Source organism: Cherax quadricarinatus, chromosome 19 (assembly GCF_038502225.1).
Source record: "Cherax quadricarinatus isolate ZL_2023a chromosome 19, ASM3850222v1, whole genome shotgun sequence".
In the NCBI taxonomy this organism is placed as follows: Eukaryota; Metazoa; Arthropoda; class Malacostraca; order Decapoda; family Parastacidae; genus Cherax; species Cherax quadricarinatus.
In genome coordinates, this window is record NC_091310.1 from 38,758,799 (window position 1) to 38,776,592 (window position 17,794).

The 17,794-nt window shown below is 38.7% G+C and overlaps 1 protein-coding gene across 8 annotated transcripts in view; it reads right to left on the minus strand.

Moving 5' to 3' along the window:
• The window catches only part of LOC128688365 (zinc finger protein PLAGL1), an 85,073-nt gene that overhangs the window by 34,624 nt on the left and 32,655 nt on the right, over positions 1–17,794 (minus strand). For 3 of the 8 annotated variants that reach the window (XM_070086678.1, XM_070086680.1, XM_070086679.1), the window contains 2 exons: positions 13,036–13,106; positions 887–1,030 (listed from right to left, as the gene is read on the minus strand). Coding sequence is in view for 2 of the 8 variants with exons in the window: in XM_070086677.1 (XP_069942778.1) it covers positions 887–1,030 (144 nt within the window). In the remaining 6 variants the exon portion in view is untranslated. Of the gene's footprint in view, positions 1–886; positions 1,031–7,015; positions 7,081–10,018; positions 10,272–13,035; positions 13,107–17,794 lie in introns of all 8 variants that reach the window. The other 5 variants (XM_070086677.1, XM_070086676.1, XM_070086681.1 and 2 more) reach the window with 4 other exon arrangements.

A 17,794-nucleotide genomic window follows, 5' to 3' on the forward strand; every position in this document is an offset into this window, starting at 1 on the left:
TATTCAGGATGCACAGTGGACCTGTCAACATTGGGAACTGCCTATGAGATTAATCTTCCTAAACAGTCTTTTTATATATTATCTTTTCTATCATAGTATCCTTTTAAATCAGCTACTATGAGTAAGAATTATGAATGTTATGCCAGAACACAAAAAGCAATGTGGAACTTCAGTGTTGGTGGGATGCTGGTGATACACTGATATGTTGGTGTGGTCATAAAAAACTAACTCTCTCATTTGTTTTATCCCCATTACTGTTCTTTCCACTACAAAATTCATAATAAAATTAAAAAGGTGCTAGGCACACCTTTTCAAGTATACCATCAACTAGTATAGAATATCAAAGAATTATTACCAATTCCTAACAATATAATAATGATGATTTTCAGGAACAAAACTCCCGAGCAAAATAAGAATTTACATTTTTCACTTAGGTATCATTTTGATGGGGCAGCTGTGAATGTAATGCAAGAGTTAAGTGATAGGTAGTTGGCACTAATTTATGGGTACATTGTATCCCACTATTCTTTACTCTGGTTAGATCCTCTGTTTTTTCCTCTTTGATGGTGATGGCAAGGTCGATATTTACAGATTTTTCCCCACCAAGGCAGGATGACCCAAAGAAGGAAACATATTCACCATTACTCATTCAACAGTTGTCTTACCAAAAGTGAATGGACATCACAATATCCTTACCCATCTTTCAGGTCAAGAACTGTAATTTCCACCTCCAGAACTCAAGCCCAGCTTAGGGGTTTCCATGAATTCCTTCATAAATGTTACCTAGTTCACTCCAGCAGCACATCAAATTCCAACAACCAACTGTCTCCACAGACTCAGATCTAACATGCTTGCAGGATGTATAGCATATTACTAAGCAGATTACCAATATGGGTGTCTTCCTCTTTCAGCTGAAGAATGTGTGGTATTGAACGTCTGGCTCGAGTAGATACTTCTGTGTCTGCCACTTTCTTTAATGGACCGTGCTCCTCACAATCACCTTCGTGACTCTTCTGACAATCCTCACACCCTGTAAATTAAACAAACTATGGATATACTGCATACTCTAAATACAGCAGATTATACACCATGACAAAATGTTGAGAGGTGAAGAAGTGCTCCAAGTATGAATTTTTAACCTATTCACTAATACACAATTAAAATAAATCATGAAGCACAAGAAAACATAGGAGAATGCCAATGCATTTTATAGCATTGAATAAAATAAAATCATACATTAATGGTAAGTTTCTTCTCTACCAATATAATTTTGCTATTCTACACTGATGTGACTGTCATTTTTAATTTCTGCAGTAATAAAACAAGTACTGAATTAATACATCTAGCAATCACTCAAGATATACAAAAAGCACATTAATAAGCTTTCTATGAATTGTATCAAACAAGATTGCATATTTTAAAGGAAAAGCCAAAAACAAAAAATTTTATATACAAAAGGAAAAAACTACAGTTTGGACGAATAGAAAAGAAAATATGAAACATGGAAGATGTTTAATGCTCATGGAGATTTACTCTGAAGACTTTACAAACATGTTCTACTGGTAATCATTTATAGTAACCTAGATACAGTACTTTTGATGATTTACTTTGAAGACTTCACATTTTTTATGAGTGATCACTGACAATAACCTAAATATTATTTGATAGCTTTACAGCAATTAAGAGTGTAGTATCGTTGGGTTTCCTATCCAAGTATACTTCATAATTAAAACAAATTTTATGACAATCATTAAAAATTTCCCTCCCTTCCTCATCCTCCTCCTCCTCTCTCTCTCTCTACGTTTCTCTTTTCTTTCAGAATTACCAATATTTTCTATTTTCCCTATACACATAAAAGATTCGTTTAGTTTATATCAAGTGTGTGTTTTGTTGAATCATTAAAGATACTTAACTTACGAGAATGTAATAAGACTACTGAAAATGTTTAGAAACCTCAATGCTGCCCTAAATAGGTCAGAGCATATAAGAAAAAATTAAAGCACATAAAATTAGTCTTCACACTTACTTAAAGCCATAACTTGTTTTTTACTACAGTCACTCAGTTCCACCACTCTAAATTTTAACAACAAAAATATCTAATAAATCCAACCATTTGAGTCAAAAAATGTATAGAGTGACTGTTATTGTTGTACACGTCCTTAAAATCCTTGGAAATGAAAAAAAAAAAAACACTTCATAGGCATTTCTCTTGATAACTTCTGACTGGAAATGTTCCCCAGAGTCCAGTGAGATCTGTAAGAGGAAGGAAATACCAGGCTCTGCCTAACGTGGCATGACCTGATCAACCCCCCCCCCCCCATTTGGGCAAAGCATCTTAATCGTGGACACAGTATACTGTATCCTGACAGTATAAATAAAAGGAGTACTGTGACTATATTATCAGGTACTGTTTTCACAAAGCCTAGGCCAGATTGATATTTAGTGTCATCGGTAGTTGACACCGTGTGCTTGAAACTATGCAAGGTTGCTGGCTGGTTATGTGGCTAGATGAGTGGTTTGCATGTAATAATTACAAGATTTCTAAGTACCAGGACAGCAGCTTCAGCTGGCTTTGCTCAGGGCCTACAATAAAAGAGCCTCTGCAGTAACATCCAGGTCAGACAAATTATGAAGCTCAGATGGAAGCACCCAGCTCATAGGTTGTGTTCCTGTCTTTATGCCAGGACACTTGGATTCCCAGCTACTGTTTTAGAGGGGTGCTAATGGTAGTTTCTAATGGGAAATCAGAGCCCAATACAGGAGACAGAGAAGTCACAGTTAATGTAGGAAAATCAGAGTCAATACTGGTTATCTGTTCTAGAAATCATCACCCCTGTGATCCAGTCTCAAACCAAGCCTCTTAAGTCAGAAAGTTAATAAAAAACTGGTCAATGAGAAGAAAGAGGGTACAGGTAAGTCTAGAAATCCAATATATACAACAGGTAAATTAAATTTAGGAACAAAAATCTAATGTGGCTCTGTAAGTAGCTCTTGAGATGCTTGACAGTAAAAGATGTATACTCCAAAAGTAAAACATTGTTATATTATCACACCCCTCAAAAAAAAAAGTGCTCCTAAGCCATCAAGAATAAAGTTATTCAGAAATAACACAAGAGATAAAGCCTATGTTGGAAAGGCCTCAATGACTCATATTATCTAAAGAAAAAGTGAAAAAATTTTCATTTACACACGGAGAAGTTTATTTTTAAAAGGCTCCATATCAATGAAGATGACTGAGGTTAGGTCTATGGGTTTCTACCAGTACTTAGCTAGAAATGAGATTTTCCTTTTTGAACCTGCATGGGCCAGTAAACCTGCTGCAATGTTCTGCTATTCTTACAATCTTATGAATGAACTGCTCCATCTATTTTCAAATACAGTAACTACAAAAGGATGGTAGGCATTGAATTTTTCAACTGAAAAATGTATACAGCAATTCCTCACTTAACGACAGAGTTCCGTTCCTTAGACCATGTCAGTAAACGAATTCGTTGGTAAGTGAGAAGCATGCTGTAATGGTAGTGGGTTTGCGTCAACCATCTTTGATACTGTTTTGATGTCACTTTTGCATCATTTATAACATTTCTGGTATATTTTTAAATGTTTATACAGCAATGTACTGTATATTGTAATAAACAGAATTGAGGAAATCAGGTCTAATATACAGTGGAACCCCAAGTTTCGAACGTATTACAGAATGCTTCGAGTTTCGACTTTTTCGCACCAGTTTTGTCCCAAGTATCGAACGTGCCCCATGTTTTGAACTGCGTACCAGACCTGTCCGTGCCTGCCCGCATCCCCCGCGCAGGTGTCGTGAGCCAGTCTGGCTTTTTTTATGCTTTAGTGAACACTAACCTGCACACTCATTTAAACATTTCACAATTAATTCATTGTGTTTGGTGCTTGTTTATTAAGTGCAACTGTGAAATGAGCTACCATGGTGGATGGTGGTGGTGGTGGATAGGGGTGGTGGTGGATGGTATTGGTGGATAGTACTGGTAGATGGTGGTGGTGGTGGATGGTATTGGTGGATGGTGGTGGTGGTGGATGGTATTGGTGGATGGTGGTGGTGGTGGATGATATTGGTGGATAGTACTGGTAGATGGTGGTGGTGGATGGTATTGGTGGATAGTGGTGGTGGTGGATGTTACTGGTGGATGGTGGTGGTGGTGAATGGTATTGGTGGATGACAGTGGTGATGAATGGTACTGGTGGATGGTGGATGGTATTGGTGGATGGTGGTGGTGAATGGTAGATGGTGCCTTCTTCAGAGATTCAGATTTGTGCAATGTGGAATAGGGTGCAGCCATTTGCTGAAATATATCACCCTGAGCAAGCTGAAACAAGCCATCTCTGCAACAAGTTCAATGACAGAACCATGTCCCATTTTAAGGAAATCTTAAAGAAGGAAAGTAACCCCAGATAAGGACTTGCTACCTAGTCTCTATGGAAGGGGATTCCCCTTCCAAAAAATAAGTGCTCCATCATTCCTCCTCCCTATCTTCCAGATGCCATCAACAATCTTCAATAAAGGTAAGTAAAAATGTTATTTTATATGTTTATTTAAATGTTTATTTATCTATTACTAATTGTACTATGTATGCTTGTGTGTAACACTATAATTAATCTCTATAAAATGTATTTTTTGTGAATACTTTTGGGTTTCTGTAACGGATTAATTGTATTTACATTATTTCTTATGGGAAATGTTGCTTTGAGTCTCGAATGTTTCGACTTTAGAACTAGCTCCTGGAATGGATTAAGTTCGAAACTCGGGGTACCAGCGTACATTATTCAGATATGCATACTGGTCAGAGAGCCTGTCATAAGTCCGAGTCATCAGTAAATGAGTACGTCACTATGTGAGGAGAGGCTGTATTATTACAATCATAACTAAGCATTAACCCCTTGACTGTCGTAACCTCCAATCCTGAGGTGTCTCCTGGTGTCACAAAATTTAAAAAAAAAAAAAAATCTTATGAAATGATAGAGAATCTTTTCCCGATTTTAATGACACCAAAAAAAACGAAATTTGATGGAAAACTGATGGACTTAAGCTCTCGCGAAGTTAGCGACCTCGGCAATACATTTACAAATCGGCGATTTCGCCCACTTTGAGCCCTATTTTCGGCTAATTCCATTGTTCCAGTTGACCAAACTCATAGCTATTTCTTTAGAACTCCATTATTTCTATCGATTGAGTACAAGAAACTGCCCATTTACCGATTTCAACTACCCAATAACGTGGTCAGAAATTTGCAATTTGGTCAATTTCACGAAAATTAAAAAATATAATTTCAAAATAATTTCCAGAATGAATGGATGGATAATGAGAACCTTCAAAACTAGGGAGGCCAAGCCCATGATGACACTCTTCAGGTCACTTGTTCTATCTAGGCTGGAATATTGCTGCAGACTAACAGCACCTTTCAAGGCAGGTGAAATTGCTGACCTAGAAAATGTACAGAGAACCTTCACGGCGCGCATAACGGAGATAAAACACCTCAATTACTGGGAGCGCTTGAGGTTCCTAAAACTGTATTCCCTGGAATGCAGGCGGGAGAGATACATGATTATATACACCTGGAAAATCCTAGAGGGACTAGTACCGAACTTGCACACGAAAATCACTCACTACGAAAGCAAAAGACTTGGCAGACGATGCAACATCCCCCCAATGAAAAGCAGAGGTGTCACTAGCACGTTAAGAGACCATACAATAAGTGTCAGGGGCCCGAGACTGTTCAACTGCATCAACTGCCTCCCAGTATACATAAGGGGGATTACCAACAGACCCCTGGCAGTCTTCAAGCTGGCACTGGACAAGCACCTAAAGTCGGTTCCTGACCAGCCGGGCTGTGGCTCATACGTTGGTTTGCGTGCAGCCAGCAGCAACAGCCTGGCTGATCAGGCTCTGATCCACCAGGAGGCCTGGTCACAGACTGGGCCGCGGGGGCGTTGACCCCCGGAACTCTCTCCAGGTAAACTCCAGAATGAACAATGCAGACATTCCTGGCTCTAAAATAACATTTTCTTTGTTCATCAGTCATGTCTCCAGGCTCCTCTGATATTACTCTTGCTTCTATTTTGAATTTTTATTCAAACAAAAAATAGAAGATTTACTGTTATGCAGACTACTGCAATACTGTAATAATTGTATAAATAACATCAACCCATTCATGACTGCATATTAGAATGGCTAGTTGGACATTTATTGGACAATGACATCATTTGTTTACTTTTGAACATCGGCAAAAATCAAACATTTCCCCTACTTTGAGCTCCATTTTCAGGTTCTTTTTATAGTAAAACCAATCAAAATCACCTCTATTTCTATAATATGTTTTCCATTCTATCAAATGAGACCAAGAAAACGAGAATACAACCATAAATACTATACGAAAATAGACCACAAAGTCAGCATTTTAATTAAAAAAAACAGTCAGTTTTTTTTTCTCATCATGCACTGCGTGCTCCAGGATTTTTTTTATATGGTGCACACTGACCACACAGACCCATTCTCTCACATGTGGGCCTACCAGCTTTCTCCTGCCTGATTTGAAGCCGCTAAAATTTACGAGTATTTATACATCAAACACGGTACCTCGTAAGACGTATATATATGACCGAAACAGTCAAAGGGTTAAACCCTGAAAAATGTATAAAATTGGAAATATATGTGGCACAATTCAGAAAAAGCTGACAAATTTGATCTTGTTCACAGGCTAACAACATGAGCTTCTGCCAGAGCTTTTCCATTGGAAAAAGGATTTCCAAGGAAAAGAATGGAGCATTCCCCATCCTTTACCTTTATGTCAACCTGATCCGGCAGGAAGGGAGCTGCCCTCCCCCTTGTCCAACACCATAATAGACACCCATGGCTGTCACTAAATATCATAAGATACCCAAGGAAGTGTAGAGGACTATGGAAGGAGTTAGAATGACATGAGGCTTAAGTAAAAGGTGAGTACCAGAAGATGTGATTGGATTTATCACATATGGAATGATGAGTTACCTTTTCATGGCAAGTACAGTGGTAATGAAGGAACACACCAGCTGGTTCAAATCATCCTCCTCCTCCTGCAAGGAGGGATGTGTGAAGGTCTCTTTTAGACTCCATGACAAGGCATCAATAAGTAACTTCATAACAGAGCTAGGTACGGCTGACTGGCCTACAGAATTCTCCAGTGCCAATGGTATCGATGATTGGATAGACACATTTCTTAACAAATTACTTAGACTAAATAACAAACATTGTCCCATAAAAACGAAACATTACGAATAAATGGCTAGGATGCCCATGGCTAACTAACAGCATACTAAGATCCACTGATAAGAAACATCAATATGAAAAGCAAGAGGCGTGGAGTTAAAAGATAAAGAATCACACACAAAGTGGGAGTTGTCACAGTTGCTCTTTGCTGATGACACTGTGCTCTTGGGAGATTCTGAAGAGAAGTTGCAGAGATTGGTGGATGAATTTGGTAGGGTATGCAAAAGAAGAAAATTAAAAGTGAATACAGGAAAGAGTAAGGGTATGAGGATAAAAAGATTAGGTGATGAAAGATTGGATATCAGATTGGAAGGAGAGAGTATGGAGGAGGTGAATGTATTCAGATATTTGGGAGTGGACGTGTCAGCAGATGGGTCTATGAAAGATGAGGTGAATCATAGAATTGATGAGGGGAAAAGGGCGAGTGGTGCACTTAGGAGTCTGTGGAGACAAAGAACTTTGTCCTTGGAGGCAAAGAGGGGAATGTATGAGAGTATAGTTTTACCAACACTCTTATATGGGTGTGAAGCATGGGTGATGAATGTTGCAGCGAGGAGAAGGCTGGAGGCAGTGGAGATGTCATGTCTGAGGGCAATGTGTGGTGTGAATATAATGCAGAGAATTCGTAGTTTGGAAGTTAGGAGGAGGTGCGAGATTACCAAAACTGTTGTCCAGAGGGCTGAAGAAGGGTTGTTGAGGTGGTTCGGATATGTAGAGAGAATGGAGCGAAACAGAATGACTTCAAGAGTGTATCAATCTGTAGTGGAAGGAAGGCGGGGTAGGGGTCGGCCTAGGAAAGGTTGGAGGGAGGGGGTAAAGGAGGTTTTGTGTGTGAGGGGTTTGGACTTCCAGCAGGCATGCGTGAGCGTGTTTGATAGGAGTGAATGGAGACAAATGGTTTTTAATACTTGACATGCTGTTGGAGTATGAGCAAAGTAACATTTTTGAAGGGATTCAGGGAAACCTTGTTTGGTACTCGAACAGCTTTCTGGAACAGTAGAACCAAGGTACTATTGTATATATAAATTACACAAAAGTTACATAAAACTCATACAGATTAATAAGACACAAAGTGAACATTATTTACTGCTAAAGAATTCCAGTCGTAAAACAAAGTTATTCCTAATCAAATATGAAGGGTGATGAGTACATGAATCAAAAATACTACAGTGGAACCTTGGTTTTCTTATGCCCCAGTTTTCGTAGGATTCAGTTTTTGACGACTTTTTTCATCAAAATTTCATCCTAGTTTTCGTACATCCGCTTAGTTTTCATAGAGTTGAAAATGGTCCGAACCAAATGCGTCCGCGTGACTCAGCCACTCAAGCACCCACACAAAACATCCCATGCGTTTGTGACTCAGTCTGCTTTTGTTTCTCATTGAGTGAGCATCACCCTGAGCATTCATCCATTGTTTTTTGTGCTTGTTTATTGAGTGCAACTGCTAAATAAGCCACCATGGGGCCAAAGAAAGTTCTGAGTGCCAGCACTTTGATAAAGAAGGCGAGACAACCCTACATCTATTGTGAAATCTATTATGTCTTTGGAGAAGTCCATGGGGTTGGATGTGAGTGGCCAGGATGTGGAACAGTTGGTGGATGATCACAGGAAAAAGCTAACCACTGAAGAGCTGCAAGACCTTCAACTGGAACAGAAACCAACTGCAGCTAAGGAAATTGCTTCAGAGGAGGAAGAAGAGAGAAGGGAGAATGTGCCTTCTTCAGTGATTAAGGACATATGTGCAAAGTGGAGTTGCAAAGTTTTGTGGAGAAATATCACCCTAACAAAGCTGCTGCAAGCCATGTCTGCAACATGTTCAATGACAATGCCTTGTCCTATTTTAGGCAAATCTTAAAGAGACGCCAGAAACAGACCAGTCAAGACAGATTTTTTGTGCGACAAGTGTACAATGACTCTCAAGCTGGTCCTAGTGCCAGTAAAAGACGAAGAAGGGAAGTAACCTCAGACAGGGCCTTAATATTAAACCTGAAGTCCTTATGGAAGGGGATTCCTCTTCCAAACAATAACCTTTTCTCCTCCCTCTCCCCTCCACACCGTCTTCCATACGCCAACAAGAGTCTTCAATAAAGGTAAAAGTGATGTTAAATATTCATTTATCCATTTCATTAGTCATTTATATTTATTTCTCATTGTGTTCTGTATGTAAAACTATAGTTATTCTCTATAAAATGTATTTTTTGTTAATATTTTTTGGGTGACTGGAATGGATTAATTGGATTTACATTATTTCTTATGGGAAATATTGCTTTAGTTTTCATACAATCCGGTTTTCGTCAGACTTTTAGAACGGATTAATCACAAAAACCGAGGTTCCACTGTATATACCAGGTAAATCCAAAACTGCATACTGTGAATTAAAGGAAGGACAATATTCTGTGCACTAAGTCAATTTGATTACCATTATTTATAGCCTTTTCTATGACTGGATTAATAAACAGGTACATCTACAAGGGTAAGAGAGACAATGGTAAAGTAATATCTAGTGCTCATGGTGAATACACAGGCAATTTTTTTTGTACAAACTTAAGTAGCTGACTAATAACTGTATGCCTACAGTTACATTTTATAATTGGAATTCTAACACAATCGCACCTTGAATAAAACAGCTTTCTTTTTAAGAAGTGTGTGTTAAACAAAAAAAAATACATCTTTATAAAGAGATGAGCTTGTTAGTCCCCAGATCCCCAGATTATCTGAAGCAACAAATGTGAATGATCTACTTACAACACAGCAAGTAACAGATAACAGTTTAATTTAGCAACTTAATTGAGCTGAAAATGCACAAACTGAATGTTCCAATAATCTTGCATCCAGCAGTTCGAGTATTTGGCCATAAACCTTTCTTCAAGATGGGATGCCTTGAAGATGGTGAAGTAACCTTGATCCAAGGAATTAATGCTACTCTCTTTTTCCATGGATCAAGTCTAATTACTTCCCATTTCCCAGCACTATGAATCCTATGGATTTAGCACTTCCCCTGGAACATAATAATAATAATAATCTAATAAACCTATATTTTAGAGTTTACCTGTTAGTGCACACTGAAAAGCATTATGAATTTAAATTGCCTTACAACTTAATTTGAAGAAAAACATAATAATTTAAAATAGAAATATTTATGTTCGTTAGGAAATGTCAAAACAGTTTCCGGTTTGTCACTGGGTGCAGTTGTACGTGGTAAGTCACTGGGTGCAGTTGTACGTGGTAAGTCACTGGGTGCAGTTGTACGTGGTAAGTCACTGGGTGCAGTTGTACGTGGTAAGTCACTGGGTGCAGTTGTACGTGGTAAGTCACTGGGTGCAGTTGTACGTGGTAAGTCACTGGGTGCAGTTGTACGTGGTAAGTCACTGGGTGCAGTTGTACGTGGTAAGTCACTGGGTGCAGTTGTACGTGGTAAGTCACTGGGTGCAGTTGTACGTGGTAAGTCACTGGGTGCAGTTGTACGTGGTAAGTCACTGGGTGCAGTTGTACGTGGTAAGTCACTGGGTGCAGTTGTACGTGGTAAGTCACTGGGTGCTGTTGTACGTGGTAAGTCACTGGGTGCAGTTGTACGTGGTAAGTCACTGGGTGCAGTTGTATGTGGTAAGTCACTGGGTGCAGTTGTACGTGGTAAGTCACTGGGTGCAGTTGTACGTGGTAAGTCACTGGGTGCAGTTGTACGTGGTAAGTCACTGGGTGCAGTTGTAAGTGGTAAGTCACTGGGTGCAGTTGTACGTGGTAAGTCACTGGGTGCAGTTGTACGTGGTAAGTCACTGGGTGCAGTTGTACGTGGTAAGTCACTGGGTGCAGTTGTACGTGGTAAGTCACTGGGTGCTGTTGTACGTGGTAAGTCACTGGGTGCAGTTGTACGTGGTAAGTCACTGGGTGCAGTTGTACGTGGTAAGTCACTGGGTGCAGTTGTACGTGGTAAGTCACTGGGTGCAGTTGTACGTGGTAAGTCACTGGGTGCAGTTGTACGTGGTAAGTCACTCCGTGCAGTTGTACGTGGTAAGTCACTGGGTGCAGTTGTACGTGGTAAGTCACTGGGTGCAGTTGTACGTGGTAAGTCACTGGGTGCAGTTGTACGTGGTAAGTCACTGGGTGCAGTTGTACGTGGTAAGTCACTGGGTGCAGTTGTACGTGGTAAGTCACTGGGTGCAGTTGTACGTGGTAAGTCACTGGGTGCAGTTGTACGTGGTAAGTCACTGGGTGCAGTTGTACGTGGTAAGTCACTGGGTGCAGTTGTACGTGGTAAGTCACTGGGTGCAGTTGTACGTGGTAAGTCACTGGGTGCAGTTGTACGTGGTAAGTCACTGGGTGCAGTTGTACGTGGTAAGTCACTGGGTGCAGTTGTACGTGGTAAGTCACTGGGTGCAGTTGTAAGTGGTAAGTCACTGGGTGCAGTTGTACGTGGTAAGTCACTGGGTGCAGTTGTACGTGGTAAGTCACTGGGTGCAGTTGCACGTGGTAAGTCACTGGGTGCAGTTGTAAGTGGTAAGTCACTGGGTGCAGTTGTAAGTGGTAAGTCACTGGGTGCAGTTGTAAGTGGTAAGTCACTGGGTGCAGTTGTAAGTGGTAAGTCACTGGGTGCAGTTGTAAGTGGTAAGTCACTGGGTGCAGTTGTAAGTGGTAAGTCACTGGGTGCAGTTGTAAGTGGTAAGTCACTGGGTGCAGTTGTACGTGGTAAGTCACCGGGTGCAGTTGTACGTGGTAAGTCACTGGGTGCAGTTGTATGTGGTAAGTCACTGGGTGCAGTTGTAAGTGGTCACTGGGTGCAGTTGTAAGTGGTAAGTCATTGGGTGCAGTTGTAAGTGGTAAGTCACTGGGTGCAGTTGTAAGTGGTAAGTCAATGGACATTATGGCAATGTCAATGTAATGGACAAAAATTATGATGCATCAAGTAATTATAAAAGTGAAAAGCCAAAAAGAATATTTTAGCTAACAAGAAGAGCAAATATTGAATGCTCAGTATCAATGAAATTATTGTTTTAAACAAGATCCAATCAAGAACTCATGTGGATCAATCTGTGCAAACAGCTCTGGAGGCTCGATCCTCTGTCTTCAAACAGCAGCACTATCACTGATCAATCAGGCTATTGGTGATTGCCTCAAAAATCCAAAATAACATACAAAAGCCAAGCCCTACTTCTGCAGAGATATTTTACACCACTAGTGACCAATAAGTCCTCCACACTTAATATGTTGGAGCATTAACTTTTGAATAAGTCACTGCATTTTCAGTAATTTATTTACTGTTCCAGAGAAGAATACTCATAAGAGTATGCTTCTACATTCTTCCTATAATCAAACAAAACTTGCACTGCACTTCTAAGGATAAAAAGATCATTCATACTTTCATATATCAGTATTTCTTTTACTTCCACTATAATGGACAAGGCTATCAAACAGCACACAGGCTATAATCAAAGCTGTAATTTATTAAAAACTACTAGGATAAAAATATCTTTTGGATGAATTCAATTTTATCCAGAATTATTCAAAAGCATTCACAATTCACTCCCTTATAATTTAGTTTGTAATATATTGTATTATGAAGTGGATTTACAAGGGGAACTGAGTTTACTCTGTCTGCAGTTCTTTGTTTCCTTAATTTTTACTTTTCCTTAATCTTTTAATGCTCAACTTGTAACTTTTATAATTCAGGAGCCAGGTTATAGCTGCTGCATCATCTCGCACTTATGTCAATAAATGTGGCATGTTTCTCCCGTGACTAAAGTATCTGGTGAGATAGAATTACTCACGGGTTTGAAGCCAGGATCACACATCTGGTGGCTTGCTCATGCAGTAGCTAAGACGTCCCTCACACGCTCACCTGGCCAGCCAGGGGAAGAATTGGTTGCTTTTAAACTATTCATATCAAGAATAGAGCAAGCCATCCAATGCACAAATATTCTGGAGCATCAAGGTATCACAATACTCTACATGTTAAAAGTTACTGTCTACTTCTAATAGATGCAGTATGGCACTGTTCTTTCCACTAATTTACACCTAGCAAGATAGTCTTCAGTTACACAAATTAGTCGTACACATACATGGTATAAACTTAATCATTCACACTGACCCACTGCAATCACACTACTTTATTGCCTACAACCATTTTAAGCATACAATGCAAATACATAATTCTTCACCAAGGAAATGTGCCTATCCACACTTCTCTTAGGGATAAATTCTTACCTAGTAAATAATAATTTTTAAAAAATTACCCTTTTAGCTAAGTATCCTTAATTCTTCCAACCATTACATTAATAAGTGATTCATGAAAGTGAAATGTGAATTTAAATTATAAGATGGTAACATGACACAGTGCATGGCACATCAATCTCATAGTGATGCACTATATGCATTGCAATACAACAGCTTTAGAAGAATTACTACTCAATAAATAATTAGCTCTTAAATAGGCTTAAATTACCAGGTTAACTATAGAGAGAGAGAAGTACTTTTATTCATCTAGTAAAACACTCTTGCACTAATAACACATAACAAGCTTCATTCAATATTTTATGAGGTTTCAGAGCTTCAAAACATATATAACTGTGTAAGAGATAGAAATAGCAAGAGAGAAATTGATGTACTACATTATGTAACAGATGTATTACAGAAAATTAGATGTCATTCCTAATACAAAAGAAGCATACAGTTATTACACAGGTATGAGTCTAAAATTTTTTACTACAACATTAAAAGTACCATAACTGTAGACAGGCACAGTATGAGTATAGTGGAACTAGTTATTCAACTCTTTCACCTTCACTGTTAGGCATTATTTGGTGGCCAAGACTCAGTTTGACCCCAATCCTTTCCATTGCATGATTTTTTTTTTTTTATTATCACACTGGCCTATTCCCACCAAGGCAGGGTGGCCCGAAAAAGAAAAACTTTCACCATCATTCACTCCATCACTGTCTTGCCAGAAGGGTGCTTTACACTACAGTTTTTAAACTGCAACATTAACACCCCTCCTTCAGAGTGCAGGCACTGTACTTCCCATCTCCAGGACTCAAGTCCGGCCTGCCGGTTTCCCTGAACCCCTTCATAAATGTTACTTTGCTCACACTCCAACAGCACGTCTAGTATTAAAAACCATTTGTCTCCATTCACTCCTATCAAACACGCTCACGCATGCCTGCTGGAAGTCCAAGCCCCTCGCACACAAAACCTCCTTTACCCCCTCCCTCCAACCTTTCCTAGGCCGACCCCTACCCCGCCTTCCTTCCACTACAGACTGATACACTCTTGAAGTCATTCTGTTTCGTTCCATTCTCTCTACGAACCACCTCAACAACCCTTCCTCAGCCCTCTGGACAACAGTTTTGGTAATCCCGCACCTCCTCCTAACTTCCAAACTACGAATTCTCTGCATTATATTCACACCACACATTGCCCTCAGACATGACATCTCCACTGCCTCCAGCCTTCTCCTCGCTGCAACATTCATCACCCATGCTTCACACCCATATAAGAGCGTTGGTAAAACTATACTCTCATACATTTCCCTCTTTGCCTCCAAGGACAAAGTTCTTTGTCTCCACAGACTCCTAAGTGCACCACTCACCCTTTTCCCCTCATCAATTCTATGATTCACCTCATCTTTCATAGACCCATCCGCTGACACGTCCACTCCCAAATATCTGAATACATTCACCTCCTCCATACTCTCTCCCTCCAATCTGATATCCATAGTCCATAGTCTCCACTCCTCTACATGCAAACTAAAACTCACAAAAGTGTGAATGTAACACTGAAAATCAAGGAGTACTGTGGTGACCAAATTCAAGATCCAAGAATTTTAATACAGCACACTACCACAGTCCAGCTGCAGAAGTAGAGCAAGCTTGACAAAGAGAGTCCAATAATGTCTCCAGAAAACACCATACAACACAAAAATTTATTTTCCTATAATTAAGTGTAGGATTAAGACTCCAACTATGTAATACATTCATAGTATTGTCCTAGTTTAGGTCAGTCCAAACTGCAGTGCAGCTAGGACTATTTTTTTTTCAAATCTGTACATTGCCTACAAATCTACTCATTACAGTCTCAATGTACATTTTAAAAATACAGACATTATTAATGTTATTATTCATAATGAACCTGCTTTTGATATGATCAGAAGAATGTGTTATTCAGATTTCGGGATCTGAAATTTAGTCCTTCCAATGCCACACACTGGATATTCAAATTCTTACAACAACCATGCCTAAGTGATTTGCATTTTGTGTACTGTATATGTAAATACACACACACACAGGTAATTACAAATTGTTAATTACACATATGCACAGTTGACTCTTGATTATCCAAAGCACTTCAGCCCAGAGGCACCTTATTATATATAAGTCCCTTTTTTGCTCAAACAGTACATATGCACCATAATTAACTTAATGTGATTCCATATTTGTATCTCACAGTAATTGTATAATTAAAAGTATTTACAGTAAGTATAAAGATATGTGTGTAGAATACAAATGTGTAACAAAAGAAGAATTTAACTTAGATAGTTGTCCTTACAAATTCATGGGCCTCCTTATTTGTGGATTTTAAGTATTTAGTACTTTAAATGAAGGGCAACAAATAAACAGATTTAATTATCCAATGTTATTTTGACTCAGTGGCCTTTCTATGTCAAATTCTCTCTTTAATTCTGATCATTATTTCTTACGAATGTCAATATTAACCAAATTAGAGTGATACATTACAGATGTATGGTCTCTGAAACAAAATGAATCTGAATCTAAAACATTTTTTTTTTTTTGCATTCTTAATTTTGTATTAGTCTCGAGTTCTGCAGGACATCTAGGAACATAACACCCATGAATTTGTAGGGATCACTACACACACATTCATAGGTAATCATTGATCTGGATCTCTGTCACTCACAAATGCCTTTGGGTAACTAATTCTTAGTTGATCACTACCTCAGATTAGTTAATTATGATTACCTCTTTGTATTACAGGAGCAGAGTTATGCCTGCAGTGTTCTGTCTTCAACACTTATACTTTTTTTCTTTAGTTATTAGTAGCATTTTTATTGTCTACTTCTATGAACTTGTATGCAATATCTCTTCCTTTTCTCATTTATCAACAAGGGTATTTCCAGTACCTTCAATCTACTGTTTTACACACTTTCATGCAATCTATAAACAATCTACAATATTAATGGGATCTGTTTTCACCTTCATCCATTTCCAGTGTGGCACTTATCTCACAGGTTAACCCTTTGACTGTCGCGGCCGTATATATACATCTTACGAGGTACTGTGTTTGACGTATATATACTCATAAATTCTAGCGGCTTCAAATCAAGCAGGAGAAAGCTGGTAGGCCCACATGTGAGAGAATGGGTCTGTGTGGTCAGTGTGCACCATATAAAAAAAATCCTGGAGCACGCAGTGCATGATGAGAAAAAAAAAACTCCGACTGTTTTTTTTAATTAAAATGCTGACTTTGTGGTCTATTTTCGTATAGTATTTATGGTTATATTCTCGTTTTCTTGGTCTCATTTGATAGAATGGAAAATATATTATAGTAATAGAGGTGATTTTGATTGATTTTACTATAAAAAGAACCTAGAAATGGAGCTCAAAGTAGGGGAAATGTTTGATTTTTGCCAATGTTCAAAAGTAAACAAATGATGCCATTGTCCAATAAATGTCCAACTAGCCATTCTAATATGCAGTCATGAATGGGTTGATGTTATTTATACAATTATTACAGTATTGCAGTAGTCTGCATAATAGTAAGTCTTCTATTTTTTGTTTGAATAAAAATTCAAAATAGAAAGCAAGAGTAATATCAGAGGGGCCTGGAGACATGACTGATGAGCAAAGAAAATGTTATTTTAGAGCCAGGAATGTCTGCATTGTTCATTCTGGACCTTATTTTGAAATTGTCATATTTTTTAGTTTTCATGAAATTGGCCAAATTGCAAATTTCTGACCACATTATTAGTTAGTTGAAATCAGTAAATGGGCAGTTTCTTGTACTCAATTGATAGAAAAAATGGAGTTCTAAAGAAATAGCTATGAGTTTGGGCGACTGGAACAATGGAATTAGCCGAAAATAGGGCTCAAAGTGGGCGAAATCGCCGATTTGTAAAGTTAGCGCCGAGGTCGCTAACTTTGCGAGAGCATAATTCCGTCAGTTTTCCATCAAATTTTGTTTTTTTTGGTGTCATTACAATCGGGAAAAGATTCTTTATCATTTCATAAGAAAAAATAATTTTTTTTTTAAAATTTTGCGACACCAGGAGACACCTCAGGATTGGGGGTTGCGACAGTCAAAGGGTTAAATTCCATTATACATTCACTAATCCATTTGCTCAACTGATATATTCTTACAGTTGTTTGTGCAGTGTCTATTCTTGTATTCAAGTTCTAGCTCTTCCCCTTATCAAGATTCTATCCTTATATACCTTGTCAATGACCCAGAATATCTTGTACTATATCATATTTTGTGTGTGAATAATTGCTCATTTTTGTGTGTAAATACATAAAG